Source organism: Trematomus bernacchii, unplaced genomic scaffold (genome assembly GCF_902827165.1).
Source record: "Trematomus bernacchii unplaced genomic scaffold, fTreBer1.1, whole genome shotgun sequence".
Lineage (NCBI taxonomy): Eukaryota > Metazoa > Chordata > Actinopteri > Perciformes > Nototheniidae > Trematomus > Trematomus bernacchii.
This window is the reverse complement of record NW_022988098.1, coordinates 1,893,353-1,913,661: the sequence shown is the minus strand read 5'-3', so window position 1 is coordinate 1,913,661 and position 20,309 is coordinate 1,893,353. Positions and strand designations below refer to the sequence as shown.

Below are 20,309 nucleotides of genomic sequence, written 5' to 3'. Positions count from 1 at the left end.
TTATAAAACATTCTTTCAATTATAAAAAAAAAAAAAGTTCTTTCAATTATATTTGAAGTCATTTGATTCTAAGATATAAGCATGTTGTTGCATTGTTTTACTGTAAGGATCTATTTTTATAAATAATGAGAACGTCTCCTGAAGAACGTGTTGGCAACAGATTGCCTGCTGTTTTCTTACGCCAGATGTGCCTGTATGCAGGTTGTACTACACTACTGCTTGACAGCTGCGGTGATACCAAGCCTCACTCCATCTTTTTTAATTATGAATTCAAGTAAGAATACCTGCACAATGTCACAAAGTCAAAGCACGAGGAGAAGTACACAATAGAAAGAAAGACTTACTGTTGCAATTCACTGCTCAGTAATAACTGTGGTTTGGCATCTTGCCACAATCGGAGCATAATCGAATACAAAAAACGGCTTGTGATTTCTACGCAGGTGAAGTCGGAAATGTTCAATAACAAACTAATGCATTTCTGTCAGATCATTACAAATGGCAGAACAATTAAAATAGTCAACGTCATTTTCAATCTCTAATATCAGTCAACACTATTTCATTCATATTATCACTTCATATCTGTTTGTTCTTGCTTCCTCATGTTGTGATATGACCAGCACCCTAACTTTTCTTATTGCTATTTAATGCACTTTGAACATAGTTAAAAAAACAACAATTACATGCCTGAAAAATGCTGACAAAAACATTTAGATTCAGGAGTTATCATGGCGCATCAAAGCATCATCAAGTCAAAGATTGCAATTTGTTTCCGATTTAGTTTTTTGGGCTGAATCCCATCTCATGGCAGCTGCTAGCCTAGGTTGGCAAATTAGCTTTGGTTTGTTAGTTTTAGAGCTCAGTTCTCCACAATGTGGAACACTTTCTTTGGGTTCATTACTCACAATAAACATTTCAAACAAGACAATTGGAAATATAATATATGTCAGAACATGCATGGAGCGTGCTTGTATACAGACTTTTAGGGGACAAATCTAAGTGAACAGTTCACTTATAGAAGACTACAGTTACACTTTATTTCTTTGCCATTAATATAAGACTACAAGTTGACTTTTTGGCACACAGTCAGCTACTTGCTCAGCTGCTTGGTTGCTTATCCATATATCTGTATTTGTCTACCAATTTTAAATTTGAAGTGGTAGATAGGAGATGATGGCAACAAAACAAAACAAAAGCAGTGTTATAGCAACTAAATAACTAGGTTACAAAGACTCAGCTGAAAAATAGGTTACATAAAGCCAGAGTTCTTCATGTTAGCTCTTTGTAGCAACCTTGACAGTTTCTCTCTAATTTTCTTTTAGTGTAAAGCAGTTACTGTATTTAAAAAAGAGCCATCAAAACGTATGATTATCAATATATTATCATGATTTTTTTTACAGCACCATTATAGGTCACGAGCTGTAAAGTAAAAATAGCTCACAGGATGGCTGGTTACGTGCAGGCTGCATATGATGCTCTGTTGTTGTTAGAGAGCCATCTTTGAAACAAATTGTCTATGGTGCATACTAAAACGTGCCCTAGGTTCCTTTCCATTCGCTGGTGTTTGGCCCTAGGTAACTGTCAGGGCCTGAAGGGACACCCCAAGCCCCACTTGACTTCTCCAGTAAGCAGCAGCTGCTATTTTAGGAATTCCGCATAGCTCTTTTCGTCCCACTCAACCTCCCTTTTTTCATTTTTCTGTTAAACAGGGGAGCCATTTCAACTGATGTGTATTGGTTTGTCCTAGTTGACAGGTTTGGGAATGTGATTCCTGCATCTTTATCTACAATGTGTGCTAATCTAGGCGGGAATTGGGATTTTCTTTTTAAAAGGGAAAACTTTCTTGACCTATTTAGACTATGGCAGTGGCTTTCAGGTCACATTTTGTCACCCACCAGTAGTTTGTGTACTGCTGTTTATAACACATCGATCCCTTCATCTGAGAGGCAAGTCATGTTTTCTGTATTCTTGTTTAACTATTACTTTTTCTGTATTGACTCGCACGGTTTCACTTCTTCTTGCTTCTGTTAGCAGTTGAGCTTTTACGATTATCTAATGAGTCTCTTTTACCTTTCAGTTTACATTTAAATAGGTTGGCCTGCCAATTTCATACTGCCTGTATATATTTCTTACACTTCTCTACGTGTTTACTTCAGTTCACTGCGCCCTCTCTCCTGCTCTTCAGAGGGGAGTGTCCTCAGTGCGAGGGGTATACAGGGGCCGTTTCTCAATGTCGAGTAAACCTGCTGCAGAGCCACTATTTCAAGTATACTACGTCATGGAGTGGCGCCGAATGCTGGGCATTTAACATGCATTTAAACAGTCTTTCGGTGCCACTCGATGACGTAGTATACTTGAAATAGTGGCTCTGCAGCAGGTTTACTCGACATTGAGAAACGGCCGCAGTCTCTTTAACCATGCTATATGGGTGTGACTTTTTTCTGTCAACACCATTCATATCTATACAGAGAGTTAGTTCATTATTATATTGTTTCCTTGAGCTTATAGTGGTTCATCTACCCTCCTAATGTTCCACAATGATGCATTTAACTACAAAATGAACTAGGGATGTCCCGATCACCTTTTTTTGCTCCCGATCCGATTCCGATCATTTGATTTTGACAATCTGCCGATACCGATTTTTCCCGATCCGATCTTTATGCAATGCATTAAGAGAAAAAAAAGGTAACATAACGGCTGGTCATCCAACGCGATGAATTCAGCTATCTTGGCTGTTATTTTTTTGGCCTTTTCACTGTTCTGGGGCAGTTTCTCTTTCCTTTTAAAAGTCTCTGAAAGTGTCGGTTGTTTCAGTGCCGTTACCCGAGTGGCCGCTGTGTACTCGTTGTGTTGTTGTTGGTGTTTGTTTCTCAGGTGGCGTATTAGATTGGTCGTGTTGAACGTAGCTCTGTTCTTTCCACCACGCGGAACCTCCGCCTTGCAAACATTGCATCTGGCTGTTACACTGCCTTCGCTTTCAATTTTATAATACTTCCAAACTCCTGACATTTTCTCTGTCCTGACTCCCGAGTCACCAGCTGAACGTAGCCTCTCGTTAGCTTACTGCTACTATTAGACACTGCGCCCTGCCCACTCTGTTGCCAGATTTGAGAGAAATAAGCAACCAGGTCTATGAAAACAAGCCCAAAAGAAGCAACACATACATGATGTTGTGTAATTTTAAACCAAAACTAAGGCCTCAGGATGACTTTAAGACGTGAACATGGTCATTTTTGTTTTGTAACATAAAATAAAAAAAATATATTTTATAAAAGAAATTCTCCCGATTCCGATTTTTTGAAAATCACGTGATCGGCTCCGATCCCCGATCACGTGATTGGATCGGGACATCTCTAAAATGAACCAAGCATAGGGAAAATTACACGTTTTTTTTCTTCCTGCACATTACATGGCAACACGTTTTCTTAATAATATCATAATATTATATAAATAACAATATGATAATGTTATAGCATAGTAGATTATGTAATACTGTACAAATTGAAAATGTAATCCTAATAGTTAGCCGTGTCAGTTAATATGTCTTCGTATGATCTAATGGTACTTCCTGTTGAAAGAAGGTGTTACCTGGTCCTGTGACAGGCTGTCAGCTGCCATGTTCTTTAGTCAAATACAGACCAAAAGATACACTGACAGTGGGAGCATGCAGCCAGGCAGCAGAGCTGATCCTCCCTAGGCTAACAGGTTGAATGGCAAGGGAAGTGGGCGTTTTGAGAGGGAAGGCCCTGCAGGTACCTGACAGCAGTCAGGAAAACTTGTTTGGCAGCTTCGCTTGTTACGGCTGTGGAATATGTTCTGCTAAACATAGAGGTAGGAGCAATTGGTTTGAAGTCTCTCTCAAAAACGCACGCACACACACACACACACACACTCCGGAACCACAGGAAGCCAGGCCGATACAGATCCACTATGTCCAAATTCTGTTGACCTTTTCTTCGTATTTTGTTGTATTCTTCTTATCGCCATGCATGCAGACCTTAATGCAATCCCTTTTGCCCTGCCTGTGAACCCCTCGAGACTCCGGCAAGAGTCACATCATCAGTATCAGCTGCTATAGAGTGCTACGAGTAATAGACTTTAAAGCATAGTCTCCCCTGCATACATATAAACTGCTATAACTGAAACGTATGAATAGTACGCAGACGAGACTGCAGAGGTGACCCGCAGATGCCCCTCATTACTGTATTCAGTTATGCGAGAGAAGAGGCCAATATGGATCAACATGCACTGTTCTTCTAGAAAACAACCCATTTTCACTCTAATGAAGTCTACTGACAGTCCCCCCCCCCCCCCCCCCCCCCCCCCCCCCCCCCCACCCCCCGAGAGTTGAAATGGAGAAAGCATGCTAATACAGTGTGCTGCTGTGGCACTGAGCGCGTTGGTTCTGCCATGAATTGTGAATACCTGTAATGCGGTTTGGTTTACCGTGGAGCCTCGTTGATCATTGTGCTTGGTTCTATATTGGTAAAGGGTTTGGCAGTGGCCATGTCAAACTCATTAGCCTTTAATCACTTATAACCATTAAGGGTTTGTCAGGGTTACATTTCAATCCCTCCATCTCTAAATGGTTGAGAGATGTTGACAAATACACCCCGTTCTAACCTTCTGTTCCGATTATTTTCCACTCCTGAATAATAGCGTGATGGGCGACTTTTAAAGGCACAGAGTAGTCTTGTTATATCCCAATCGCAGCAGAAAACACACACTCATTACATGTACATGCAGACTCGCGTCCATAAAAGCATCTTGGTTTCTCAGTTTCTTCTTTTCATTCCTGCTGCATGTAGAGACAAACGTGTAATTTGTTGATCAGCTCCTGTGTATTTGTTTCTCCAGTCTTGACATCCTTCTTTGTTGTTTCATTGTAAATACAGTGGATTATATACATGTTCGTAGATGTGTTTGTTAAACACAAATGCAATCACACGCAAGGTAATCTTGGGGTTTGCTCACTGAAATTTGAATACATTAATTTGCATAAGACCTGATTTTTTTTTTTTTCTTCTTTCATTTAAATCGGAAAAATAGAAAACACCAGTAGTCCAGTGTATGTATGCTGCAGGATTTTCTCCCGGTGTAGCAGTTTGTTTTAAGTGAATGAATCGTTTCCTTGTTCTTGCCGACTTCTGATCACTTCCCTTGGAGAAATGTTTTCTAACTTCAAAGCCTGGGCTGAAGTGGTGCCACTGATTCAGTCTGCAGCTGTCAGAGCAAACTATAAAAATGAGGCTTTTGTAAAAAAATATTTCTAATAATTTGTGCTCATTTAAAGGTAGGGTAGGCAAGAGTGGAGAAACCAGCTTGAGTGCGCTAGAATTTGAAAGTAAGCAACCGGAAAAAATCTGCCCCTTCCTTCAGACTTCCTTACAGAGCCTCTCCTCCAACACACACGAACGCGCACATGACCAATGAGGGCACGAGATAAGTTTGTGCACAGATGGAAGGCTGACAGGCAGGTAGGCCATCCAGTTATTTTAGCCGGGCCGGCTCAGATGATTGGTCGTGCTTTTTACAGCGCCACGGCTTCCACAGATGACATTTTTTTATGTATTTATTGTCAAAGCATTTAATATATTCATTGCTATCGGGATGTTAAGAGCATTCCATGGAATATAACAAACAGTGTTTCTGAAGTGAATGACCTACCCTACATTTAAAGTTGGTATGATGAAGATCTGAAAGACATTTCATATTGTGTTTGTATGAAGATTTATTTGTTTCCTTTTTCAAACATTTTGACAATTCTGCTTATAACAAAAAGGGTCTGTTTGTCTAACCATTGTCCAATTTCCGACTTTAGAAAGTATTTTGCTTCGGTGTGAAAGTTCCTCAAACTACTTTCGCAACACCATACTCCTTAGAGACTAAATCCAAGGTTATTTAATAATTCACAGTAGCACTATATTAGTTGTAAAATGGATTTATGTTGGTACAGGTGGTCCTTCTTTGTCTGCTCTTTCAAAAATAATCTCATTCACTGCCATCATTTTCCTGAGTCCATTTCAAAGGAAGCAGAATCAATTTCAAGGTGTGGTGCGCCACTTGATGCTATTGCCATATTTTAGGTTTTGTGTTTGTCTCCACATAAATGTATTTTTCCCACTGTTAAGCACAAAACCCACCTGGGGCAGTTGGCTACTTCATTTAAAAAATAACTAATGCTTGTTGATAAGAGCAGAATATCGACCGTGAAGACTTAAGCACAGTGTGTGATGGAACATTGGATCTTGCTGTATTGATGTAGCATGGTCAAACAGTGGGTAATAAAACAAAATAACAGCATTACAATCATCATTGTCTGTATTATAATGTGCACATGTTCTCCTCATGTCTGTGTCCTCAAATAACTAATGTGTAGCTCAAACAGAGTTACAGTAGGTCAGTTCAAATTGACTTAAGCAACATCATCGTAGTGCAGCGCTGATGTTATTATCATGTTAGTTTAATCTGCGCTGGGTACGGAAATGCTCGCGCTGAAGAATCATTTACACGCCGAGCCATTATTTACCTCGCAATCCTTGTTTCCCCTTTACTTTAATGGCCTTTCTCTCCTTAACGACTCCCCGAAGATTTCCCTGTGAAAACATTTGCATGCACGCACACAAGCTCACACGTGCACTCTATTCTCACACTCCTAGACTTTGTGGTGTGTGCTGCTGTGGAAGGATTGCAACTCTAATGCAGCCTGTGTCTCTCCGTCACATTTAAAAAAAAGCCAATTTCCTTTTTAATAGCAACAACAGCTGGAGCTGACACGGCCTGTGTCTGCTGATGGGGCGAACAGCTCCAGAGCTGTCCTGTAGCTTAGGCCCGGGTGCTTGCCTTATTACAGGGAAAAGGAAAAAGAGCTGGAAAGAAGAAGAAGGAGAAAGGATGTGCACTCCGAGACATGTGTTGGCGTTGTTGGAGACATGTGGAGCCGAAGGGAAATATAGTTAATATTAGAGATGATGGAACACTCGAGATGTGTACCTTTTATATAACTGTGATACCTTTCTCTCACTTACAAGTCACACTTCCTCATTCTGCCCCCCCCCCCTCCAGTGCACCTGGTTGAGTCCCAGGAGATGGCTGAATCTTCAGGAGTACCAGAGCAAGAAGCTGATGCAAGAGAGTGGCGTGGCAGTCCAGCGCTTCTACGTGGCCGACACAGCTTCCGAAGCCCTGGAGGCGGCAAAGAGACTCAGTGAGTAGAGGACACACACACACACACACACACACACACACACACACACACACACACACACACACCACACACACCACACACCACACACCACACACCACACACCACACACCACACACCCACAAATGCCACGCATGTCACCAATGTCCATCAACCACAGAGAAAAGAGCATCCTGCCAGGGTGTTTTCAGAATGCCGTTCCCTTCTCATTAACGTGATATCTCTGAATCGCCCGGAGGGAATTTCTTCTACGTCTGCTCAAGGATGATCTGATTTGAATTTGGTTGACAAAGGTCAAAAAGTCAGCGTGAACTCAAAAACACACTTGTCCATAAATCAAGAATTCAGACCCTAATTAGGGAAATGTTTACTTTTTAATGAGTAAGCGCTGACACTTTGGACACTCGTAGATGTAAACTGCAACTTGACGAGTTGGCGGAGGCATACAACCGCGAGGCTGTAAATCTCGTATGAAATGTTTTTGTGACATCTGAGTTAGGGAGCATATACTTTGAGGCATATTCGAGGATATTCTGTTTTCTTTGAATTCTTTTTGTGTAACAGCAGTTTGATGTCGACAAGCAGTAAGGAAAATACAAAATATTGTAAAACTGCCCAAAAGATGACTCAAAGGAGAAGAAGTGTAGACACATCCTCATTATTTTCTGGTGCTCTTTGCTCCAGCAACACATAACGTTTTTTGAAAAGGAAGTCCTACTTGATTTAGGAGCACAATAACCCTTCCCTGAAGTATTTCAATGTTAAGTATAGATTCTAACACAAGATATTCCTAAAGTGTTGATAATGAGTTAGTTTAAGGGTTACCAAACTGTGGTCTGGTTGGTATTACTGTGTAATTGTACTGCTGCACACTGGGAAACCTTAACCGTCCTATTTGTGCTGCTTGGCTCTGCAGACCTGCTACATGAGGTGCAAATGGCCGTGGTTAATTAGGGTTGAAGTTTTATCAAGTTTAATCTCGTCTTAATGTCGTTTGCTTATGTGTGGGAGGCGGTGTCTTCTGAGCTTAGTGGCTTTGCCTGCTCGGCTTTTCATCACACACTCATCCGCGCTAATTTGTTTCACAACCTCTCGTGTTCAGTTGCTCACGTTTTGCATTTTCTCTTGTTTTATTTCACGTATTATTTTTAATCCTTAGTTACATTTTGGATTATTGCCCCCGCATGCTCACACAAAGCCATGCAGGGAGGTGACTGAAACTCTTAATGTTGTTCTTGTAACACAAATCTTCACAAATAAATGATACCCACATGGACAAAGATAGTTTAACACATTTGTATGCACCCACACATAGCTGTTCTTTTCCTGCTCCTACCTTTCCTGTTCTACTTTCTTCCCACACAAATACAGCCTATATTTTATTTAGCGTCCTCTCCAACTACAGCAGTGGCTTTCTGATGGTGCATTCAGGTTGGTTGTCAGCCAGCGATGTGCCACTCGTGCTGCCTTTGGGCTCCAGCGCCTGGGGCATTGCTTTCTGTGGCCCTGGCTACGATGCAGACGAAGATTAACTGAATAGGAGAAAGAGGACATATATTTTCATGACAGTGCCTATATTGTAGGGGGGAAAATGGAGGAGCAGAAAACTTAAGGTTTGAGAAGAGAACAGATGGCTTAATAAAACTGAAAGGTTTAATAACTTTTAGCTCAGGATTTGTGATGCAAGTCAGATAGCATTTACAGTACATAACATGTATTTGAGCTTTTATGCAAACATACACTTTAATAGCGTAGGCATTCCTAAAAGAGCAATTTTGGGTTGAGTTCTAGCCCAAGGACACTTCGACATGTTGACTGCTGGCGCTGGGAAACAAACACACACACTTCGATTGGTAGACGCCCATTTCTCCCCTGAGCCACAGCGTATAGTTACAACATAGTTATGGGGCTGTCTTATCATGACAACTGAATAGTGGCATCGCAAAAGGAGTTGCATGTGTGGCTTATTGTAAAACATATTTTAAGACATTTCTATATTGAACTGAAAAATACTGTACGTGCAGACGGGAAAGGAAGTTTACACAAATGAGGGCAGGAAGTGATTTATCATTGCAGGTCGTCCACTGTGGTAGAGGTAATTGCACGACTGCAGTTCAGAAATGTTTTATTGGTTTCTTCAACCAATATTTCAAGCTCAGTAGCAGAGAACCTCCACTCTCTCTCGCACTGTATTACTTACCAGAAATTGACAAGACATGTGTTAAATAGTCAAAATCAACAGTTGTGCATTCAAATGACTAAATTCCCAGCTGAATTGGAAACATGCGATAACAGAAAATGTTGCAGCTCTGGCTATAATTTTCAGATGGCTTAGTTAATCTATTCCCACTGCGTAACACAGAGCTACTTCATCCTCTCATCTCCATTTGTGCATTGAGCTTTGGTCAGTGTGTGGTTTTCACACTTTGTGTATCCTGTGACTTTTGCTGGCACACGAATAAAGCGTTCAATAGAGCATCCATTTCATTTATTTTCACACAGTGTCTTTTCTTGCTCTCATATGAATGTGTGTGGGCTGGGGAAAATAATGAATTGCTATTATATGGCCTGATATTGCAATTGGGATACGATTTGCATACTTGAGGGAATGATGATTTTTTAAAACACTATCTACCACGCAACCTTTAAACCTTATATTAAAATGTTCATGGTGTGATTTGTTATTTTTTTTAAATATTTATTTCAACAACTAATGCCTTTTATTGTAGAGAGTGGAAACAGGGAGACAGAGGGGAGAACATCTGCAAATGGACCAAGGATTCGTACCCTGCTCCTCCACTATGGGGACCAAGCAAATTCCATTTCGTAAAGTTTGAAGGCCATGTCTTCTCTTCTCTCTCAAATTACTTTATATGCCTTTACCAAATATACTGTAGCACTTAATGCGATGTTGATATTGCACCCTTCCATATTACGCTTTTGATAACATTTCTACCAATCATTCAGTATTTATGTGTAGAACTCGGGCTCTGTTAGAGAAAGTTGAGAATAAAAGAAAAATGGGGATATCAATCACTGCTTTAGTTAGAATTTAAAATGCAAACTGAAACTGTGAAGCTCGGACTACAAGGGTGAGGGGAGAGGAAGAAAGTGAAGCTAGCCCTGGATGGAGTTGTGGAGGTCACCAAATATGGCAGGGGATATGGACGGTTGGGGTATCTGAGCTGACCAGGAGCGACTCAAATGGATTTCTGTGTGCTGCTGATATCCCGCTGTGAGCCCCTGGTCCCCCGCATACACAATAGAATGAGCCAGTGAAGCATGGGAGCACAGACACAGATGAATGACATGCGTAGAGTAAGCTTGCCCACATGAAACCTACACACACACACACATTAACACACACACCAACCAGTATTCTCCTCTCCGCTACACTCACTTAACCATGAAGTGGTTAAGTTGACAGTTCAATTGCAGCTATGCTATAAAGAAACTCTTCTCCCTCCTCTCGTCTACCGTAGAGTGGTCCAACTCTTCTAAAGTGGACACAGATTGATTTGGTCTATTACCGCTGAGGACAAATAGCTTAAACATCTTTTTTCTTCCCTATCAAAACATAAAAAGAATATCCGACATGGACCATTGATTCCCTTTAACTTGAATGACAACTCAGGGGAGGGTTTACATTGTGGCAGATGGGTGGCTCACAAGCAGCTAATGGCTCATGGAAAGTAGGGCCCCATACTGGGCGAGCCATGCAGGGAGTTATCAGAAAGTCCAAAGTGATTGTAATGTGTGCTCCACTGGGACACTGGAAGAATGGCACTCTAACTCTAGCCGTCTGTCCAAAACCATTGACCCAGATCCATTAGTTTCATAATCTAAGCTTTGTGTGTGGGTGACAGCTAAAGGGTAAACCTGTAGTTTTGAAAATAAACTTTTGGGCTTAGAAATTACATGATATAACTTCATTAGCTAAATATTTGTTGGAAAATGTTTAATATTCTTGTTCTTATTTGGTAAGTTGTCCATTTTTTGGATATATACCATCTTAACATAATGTATGTATCAGTATTTTGGCTGGTCTATAGAGGTAAGACAATGTACTTTGCCCCTCAGCAGTAAGTGGGGAAAGTACTATAGCAACTCTCTCACTGGCAGTATCAATAATTGATGTTTGTAATGCAATGCTATTATGGCATGCTAGAGCACTTCTATTTCCGTGCTTCCTATAATTTCACCTAAAAGAGGTCGGAATAATTATGCTATAAATGTTTGTAACCCAACACCAAATCAAATAAATATTTATTTTCAAGTACCTTTTGTTAGCACATTTCACTCAGGGCGTCATCAGGCGCATGAAACAACCAAGGACTTGAGTAAGAGAGCACTTCAATTAAATAAAAGACCTCAGTTCACACATTAGTATAAAAAGTACCCATAAGTGGTGAGCAAGAAGGTAATGTGGTGGGAAATGGAGCAGAAACCTTTTTTAAATTACAAGGAATTGACAAAAAATTCAAACTTAATGAACTCAAAATGGAAGGATTTTTTAATGGGAGTTTATGAGGTAGACAAACAACCCTGACAATTAGAAATCAAGTTCATATCTTTGAGTATAGATGGGAACATGGGTGAGGTATAGAGCAATGTATTTATAAGAAAAAAAAATATATATCCCTTAACTATTTCCTATAGATTATTGTCAGTTTTTCTCAGTTATAACTGTATTTCATTTTGTTGCCCTGTAACCATTTCCTTTCTGAAAATGCTAAACTTCAAGTAAATTACCTAAAAGGCACATTATCACTATCACTAGTAGTTCAAATAACCCTATTATGGGTATAAGGCAGTGGAGAAGGCTATCTTCTTTGGCAGATCCCCTTCTGTAATCGATAACGGTATATAGCTTCAGAGAATGCACGACTGAATTACCTTTGCACCCGTTTGACACACGGATACACTACATATACACTATATGCAGGTTTTTCACAAGAACCTTGTTGCTATCTAGCAGTTTTGACATATCAAAGCAAGTCCGGTAATGAATATAGATTTGTTATTTGCTTTTTTTGAAGCACGTATGCACGGCCAAACACATGCACACAAATAAACACATACCTGTGCCCCTGTACAGCCAAAGAGAATGTGATTATGCAGTCCACTTTGTGTGTCGCCACCCGGTTGACAGATGCATCTGTTGCGCAAATCTTGATGGATTTTCAGTCTGAATTTTAAATCAAAACCACATCTTCCCTCCCTTTTCCTTGCTGCGAGAGCCCTTCATGTCTATCATGCCTCCTGCCTCGCCCAGCCATCATTCATTGACAAAGCAGCGATGGAAGAAAAACATTGCTTTGGATTCTTATCTTCGCCACATGTTGATCCCGTGTGATGAATGAGAGCAACATATACTCGTGTATGGGTACGCCTCATATCAGATGAGTTTGGAATATGTTGTCTTTTGTTACCTTTGTCATGCTACTGGCTTTCCTTTGACAAATGATGTTGCTATTACATTTTCTGTGTCTTTGTGTTTCTCTTCTCTCCACCTAAAATTACCTCAATTTCTCTCACTTTGCATTTACCTCAGTCTACCTCGGCTTTTCTTCTCAACTGTGAGCTTAGCACAACATCACTGCTAGATGACGATCAACAGAGGTGGGAAGAATTTAATTTATTTCACTCTGCTATGAATATTCAGTGTAAACAGACCAGTTTGTATGCATGGCTGTCAAATCTCATGTGTGCTTATTAGAGGGATAGTTATTTTGATATGTTGGCTTACTGAATAACCCTGAGCTAACTTGACATACACAAACTAATTGATGAGACAGGTGTGTGTATGTGTGTGTTCACAGGCATGGAGATGTGGTTATTCTTGTGTTTTTTTGAGAGCGAAAGAAAGATCTGTAGCATCTACTCATCTGACAAATGTGTCTGCATCAGTTTCAGTCTAAAGCGGGCATGCTCAAAAGCACTCAAACTGTAGTTGGCCGAGTTACACACTAGTCTCTACGTCAAAACATTTTCTTGGCTATGCGATATGTTCGTTCATGTTTTCCAAAAAGGTAAGAGGCTCTCTCTTCTGGTGGCTGGGGATCTTCTAGAGCCCTTAAAATCAAGTAAATGAGGCTGACACTGTGCTTCATATGATGTGTAAATAAAAGGAGCTCAAGGCCGAGGACACTGTTGTTGTGTGTTTCTTAAAGTGATTTCACTCTGCTCATTTAGTTGTCTGCTCTCTGTGGCAGCTCAGACCCCCTCTATGCCTCCGGCCTGTGATCTGCCAATTGAGACTGCTCTCATTGTAAACACGGAGCTAGCATCTTTTCCACACAATACTGGCTCAAAGTGCATTGTGTGATGTGTAGTGTTAGTGCCAGACTTCTCAGGGAGACCAATGATCGTTGGTTATGTTTCAGAGCCAGGGCATGAATGAAATGTCATTGCCCATTTAGATAATCTTTTTTATCAAGATATCTTGTTTATTATGTCTTTCGATCTGTGGTGGCTTTTAAAGGTGTCCAATGTTGAATTCTGAGTCGGATGTGTGTACAATAATATCAGTAGACATTTTATCTTAAAAAACAGACATAGGACCCTGGAATATACATAATCCAGTTTGCAGTTAGATGCTGAACCATAGCTGCTGAAAGCAAGGCGTGAGGGCATCAAACAGCCCAACCTGAAGCAAAACAAATCAAAACGCTCACCAGTGGTATGGGTGTCCCATTGTGCAGTGTGGTGCAAAGGAGACTCCCTCTGCTGGATGGCCTCCCAGAAACTTCCAGTGTGTTCCTGATCACTAACTGTAAAGAGACATGGGATATCCCAGACACAGAGCCAAGGGCATCATGAAGGAGCCAGTGGTGTAGAGGGCCGGGGCCGCTGTAACCATGGCAGCAACTGGGAGAACAGACAGGAAGTTCCCTGCCATAAAATCCTAAATGTTTCTGCTTTGGAGTGTCGGGGAAGTTATACGATTTCCAGACGTTTCCTTAAAGGTAGGGTAGGTAAGAATGGAGAAACCAGCTCGAGTGCGCTAGAATTTGAAAGTACACAACCGAAAAAAATCTGCCCCTTCCTTCAGACTTCCTTACAGAGCCCCTCCTCCAACACACACGAACGCGCACATGACCAATGAGGGCACGAGATAAGTTTGTGCACGAGATGGAAGGCTGACAGGCAGGTAGGCCATCCAGTTATTTTAGCCAGGCCGGCTCAGATGATTGGTCGTGCTTTTTACAGCGCCACGGCTTCCACAGATGACATTTCTTATGTATTTATTGTCAAAGCATTTATTCATTGCTATCGGGATGTTAAGAGCATTCCATGGAATATAACAAAAAGTGTGTCTGAAGTGAATTACCTACCCTACCTTTATTACAGGGTGGACTAAAAACGTTCATGGGCGGTACTGTACATGTGCTTTAGTGCACTGCAGTTGTAAGTCTCTATTAACCACAGATGTATAAAAGAACCCACTTACAATAATGATATGGTCAAACTTAATCTGTGCAATCATTAAAATGCATTCTTGTACATTACTGCCTTTTCCGCCGTTATGGAAATATATAAGTGGTGAGAAAGGTAGATAGTACAATTCAAATTGTATGCATTTTGAACTACTTATTCTCTGAAAAAGAGGAAAACTATGTATAAAACCCATTAGGAAATTATAACCCATAAATGATCGCCAAACTTCACAAAGTTCCTTGAATTGACTAAAGAAAAAAGGTTTGACCTTCTCCGATACATTAGGTGGCGTTATGCACCGTTGCTATTTGTAATGCAAGTTTTTCAGTACATTCTGGAAAGCTGTATGAAATCTGAAGAGTCAGAAATGTCCTTTTTTTGGTGTTAGCAAATGTGATGTCAGTTACTTTGGTAACGTAGGAGCTATGAAATATTAAGTCGTCAATGTTTGCTCACTACATCTTCATGTATGAATAAAATAAAAGGTTTTTCTTTAATACAAACATTTAAAATTATTGTTTTTACATAAAAGTATTGGTCTTAAAAAGCAGGTAATTATTGGTTATAGGCAGAAAAAACAACAACATCATACATCCATAGCTTGCCTTTATTTGTAAAGTTTTAGTCTAGAAGGGTTTATTAGTAAGGGTGTTAAATCAATGCTCAAGATTCAGCCCACGCTCACACTCACTCGCTGTGCCTCCCCATTTGTTTTGCTTGGTGACATGGAGGGTTCTGCTTTCTCTGGCAGGGTGTGGAGAAGCATTTACGCCTCTGACTGGGTCTGGTGCTGGTTTATGAGATCATCTAGGGAGTACCATATGCTTCTCCACTAACCCAACACAATGTCTAGCCTGTACCATCTGTCACAGAAACACTCCTCCCACACATTGGCACCACCACACGCCGCTCTGAGGGCTTCCTTATCCATGCGTGACGATTGCATCTCAACCAAGTCCTCCCTAATAGTTTCCTCTCTTCCAACCAAACTGGCCCATATGCCAGTGGAGATGCTGTGCTATGCCTTATTTATGTATTCATTCACATCTGCTTTGGGTAAATGTTTCCATAAAGAAAGGACTTTGACCATCAGTATAGACATTGGGAGTTCCATACTGTTTGTTGGGGTTTTTAATTAACATGTGCTGTAGAGATGCCCTTTTTCATTTAAAACTGTATTTCCTATTGTACATTGTAAAAAAAAAAATGCAACCCGTTAGCTTGTCACTCAAGTGAGGTAGCGAACACATGGAACATCAATTGCATTACTTATTTTAGGCTTGGGACACATATGCTGTGTTCCATTTAATATTAAAAACAATGCTAGTTTTCATTCATTCATTGTGAAATTGCACAAGTGCTTAGAACATTGTGATGGAAGTATAAGATGGGTCAGTCCCATGCTATTCTGTGTCAAAAATTACTTCATCAAGTTTTGAATTTGTTGCACAGCTTTGGTGCCAAAAAAAAATAATGTACCTAATACAATTGAATAAAAAAAATACAAAAATCCCTCCAGAATACATAAATGCCACAAAACTTTGAGGAACTTTGGTTTTCAAAACGTGATATTTGAAGATTTCTTTAACAATTGCCGTTCAATCGGTGATTGGAAGGCAAGCACTTTTCAGTCAGGAGTTTTGAGCTGTTTCATGAGGCTGTGATTACTTTATCCTAGATATCCAATACAAATAGTTTTACTCACATTGAAATGGCTACTTAGGGGCCTTTAAATAGTCACACATTTATGAAATTGTGCTCAATGGACTCACAAGAGTCTCAGCTTTCCACACATACTCAACATATGCAATTCAAGAACTGGTTAGGGACACAATAATGCAGAAACATTTGATATGAAATGCTTCTATACATGTGGTTGTTTATCTCTTGGTATAAGATGTGCGTTCTAGAAGGACTTCCCCTATTGTGGGTGTTGAGTAGTGATATGTTACTGTGGCACATTCATGCTTCAGTTCCTCTTTTATGTAATTTTGTCTCAACACTTGCTCTGTGATGGGGCCATTATCTGGATAATACTGGTCCTAAATTGCATGTTTTATTAAGGCTATTTCATCCTTCATTGAGCAGTGAATTTGTAAGAAGCATTGCAGTGATATATTTTTTTCCTATTGCTTTCTCTCTCCGTGCCTTTTCTTTTATTCACTCCAGTTCAGTTCCACGTATTAGCTACCTGGATTTGTTTGTACAACTGTGTTGTATAAGACCTAGGTCCTCTGTCATCAAATTATATTATGCTCAGCTCTCTGTATGCAATACCAATCCAACCAATGACTTTGAATATGTTTGGACAAACCCATCATTTTAATGATGTCTTGGTGGAAACACAGAAAGTCACAGTTGTACCATACACCCTATGGACACATGCGAGCCATTTCCTTTTAAACAAGGGACAAGCTAACATACCCTACTGTCAAACATGGTTAAAACATGGATCATGGTCAGACCCATCCTCAATGCACATCTCCTCCCTCTTCTTCCACAGAACCCAATAGAGACGCCTTGTGCACCTCAACACTTCAAGCGCCTTTAAAGACCACTTTCATCTTCCCCCTTCGGAAAATTAAGCAGTCTCTGAAAAGCGCTGACAGTAGCAGTTAGTGCGGAGTAGATTTGGCTCAACCAAGGCCCTTTCACTTCTGTCTTTGTCTGAAGTAGTGTGCGATAAGACAACCCTCTTATATCTATGTGTGTTTGCGTGCGTATGAACACCAGCTGGAGCCGATGTCCTCTTGTCGTTGGTCTACTGGACGGAAGCCACTAAGGCAGCTGCTCAATCGATTGATCTTACAATGGGTTCTTGAACTTCAAAAGCATATGCAGCCTCAGTCTTGTGGTGTATTGCACTTGAATTGTTGCCATCTCCATGCCACTTGGCATTTCCATTAGTGAGAGTATATATTTGCACAATCCGCTGTTCCCAATGCAAACACGGCTGTAGCTCCACAATGACGGCAACGGTGAAAAGGAGAAACATGTCTGTAATGATGTCCTTTTCAAATGGGTGAACTCATGAGCCAGTGTAGGAGGGGAAGTCAACTGAGAACACAAGACCCAGTGGACTCGGTCTATATGTTGTGGAGTTATACAGCTATGTAAGACAAGAGGAGTTAGCTATCTCTTCTTATAATGAGGTAACCTGCAACAATGCCAGTCAGAGTAGGATGAAAAAGTACAACTTTATAATAAAAAGGTACTCACAAACTTAGAAGGCTCTCTAGAGATGGAGTGAACATCTTAAGTCAGAAACACTAGCTCATAGCATCGTACATTAACGTACATTATCATGGGTTCCCAGGAGTAATTGATAGGCCTTATCCATTATTACCCAGATAAAAAGTAATCTACCATGGTCCAAATGTGCTGTTCGAGGGATGAGGAAGAACATTTGACCATTTAGAAGTCTTCATTTTACCCTGTGCTCTAATGGCGTCAGCTTCATTGACCAGAATACTTTTAATCTATTAGCAAGATGTGTAACAGGTGTTTGGTTTTGATTGGTCAATGCCTTTACCTTCTACTCACTGAGTCGTGACATTTGGCCACTTTGTGTTCAACCACTTTGTACAAATGTAAATGCAAATGTGCAGTTAGCAAAGGACCAGAGTAACATAATCATAGAATACTGGATTGTTTAAATGAACTTTTCCTTGTTCATTTGATTGGAGTATTTGGTGAGTGTACCCCTCATATACACTTACAGTATGACTCATCTGTTCTGTGCACACTATAATACAAGAAAATCATTTTACAAAAGTGCAACCATTAACCATGCTGCTGCTGTTTACGTGGCCAGAGTTTGAAATAAGTATTATGTTAATAACCTCTACTAAATGTGTTAAGGTCCATTTACATAGCTATTAACTGGTAATGTCAAGTCAAAACAACATTGCTCTTTCTTCTGCATTTTACCCACACATTCTGACCTTTCTCTTTCCCTTTCAGCTCTCTCGTCTCTCATCTGTTCTCCGCTCTCCGAATGCACTCGCACATCTTTTGTCTTTCATTCTCCCTTTACTTTAGTCTGTTGTTCCTCTCTTGTACTTACTTGCTGTTTTGTCTGTCTTTGTCTCTTGTAATTGCCTCACCCCACCGGTAAAACAAAGGTAGTACTACGGCAGTACCTCAGTGTCCTCGTTTGCCACGGCACTTACAGTACATCATATGGTAGAGGAACTCAAATGAGCTGCAGGTTGCTCAGCCTCACTCCCTGCGGGGTTTCCGCTGATGGACAGAAGAGCTCTCCCCCCTTCAGAGGACTGACCTGTCACACAAAAGGACAGATGTTAGTCTGCAGTTTTCCCATCTCCATTCCCTGCCAAGATAACTCACCCCTGATGGAGGGGCTGGGGAAGCAGAAGGTTATTAACAGGGGCACACAGCGGTCTCCAGACAGACAGTTCACCAGCTTCATTCAGATACTTGGGTTGTTATGCTTGTTAATACGTGCACGCACATACATTTTGAGTAACTGCACTCAGCACATAGACAATACTCAAACAAACACACACTTTGCTGGCCTCTCCAAGGACCTGTTGCAATCCCACATATTAGCTTTCTCTGAGGTCTCTCGTTCGCTAGGAAAAAAAGCCATGCTTCTGAAATTGTCTTAACAGCTGTAAATAGGCTTTGCTTGGTAAAGCGTGCTGTCTCTCAAAGAGCTGATTTCTGTAAGCAGCTTAGTGTTTCCACCTCCTCATTACGCATCCTAACCTATTCATATTGTGGGTGAGACGTGGAATTATATCTCACACTTCCACTCGATCGTATTATAACGATACTTATGTGCCAGAACAAGTAAACATGTAGGCTATTGTTTGTTGTCAGGGCACTTTGAATAAATGCAGGCTTTCTTTAGTCATTTTGGTATTAGTAAGAGTTGGGTCCTAAAACGTGGATTCTACTAGTGGTGTGAAATACACTTTGGTAGAAACATTGATCCATTAGACAAGCTTCATTACTTGTCGGTGCAAATGGCATTGCAAGTAGTGCTCTTGCCCACCAGTGCATTAGCAGCAGCAGCAGCTGTTGGCAGCTTTTAGAATAGTTTGATCTGCTATTGTTCATGCTGAACTGATGAATACTGTGGCATCAGTAATGAGAAGTGAGCAGACTCTTGGTTACTCACTTACTTTTTTTTATGGAGATTTTCCGTTGTCTGCACACCCTGAGCTTTTCTCGTGAACTGTCTCATGATGCGAGCAAATGAGTTCCAAGAGGCTTCGTTGTCAAACAAAATCATTCTCCCCGACTGATATCCCCACGGTCATTTAGCACCCATCGTTCCACAACACCATTATCGTCACCGTCACCCCTCAGGTTGCATGGCAGTAAAAAAAAAAACTCTGAGCCGGGGATTTGAACTGCACCTCTCTGTCGCTGAGAGGAGATCGGGTTCATCTCAGGATGTCATTAGAAGTGCTGTCTCTGTCTGAGAGCCAGGTGGACTTGTCCTCTAATGAGGACTCGGCCGTCATGCAAGCGGTGACGGAGGAAGGTGTCGCACAGAGGTGCCACTGTCGGTCCGGGACGCTTATATTTTTATTCCACTGAGATGGCATCATTAGAGGCAGAGACGGACACAGGGACGGTGGGCTTAACCAGACAAGGCAGTGAGATGGTAATGATATATTCCGTGGTGGCAAACAAA

General features: G+C 40.9%; 1 protein-coding gene across 1 annotated transcript in view; it reads left to right on the top strand.

Annotated features, from left to right (window-relative positions):
- Positions 1–20,309, top strand: part of suclg2 (succinate-CoA ligase GDP-forming subunit beta) — a 99,367-nt gene that overhangs the window by 15,011 nt on the left and 64,047 nt on the right. The window contains exon 2 of the mRNA XM_034121925.1: positions 7,063–7,204. Coding sequence (XP_033977816.1) covers positions 7,063–7,204 — 142 coding nt within the window. The remainder of the gene's footprint in view (positions 1–7,062; positions 7,205–20,309) is intronic.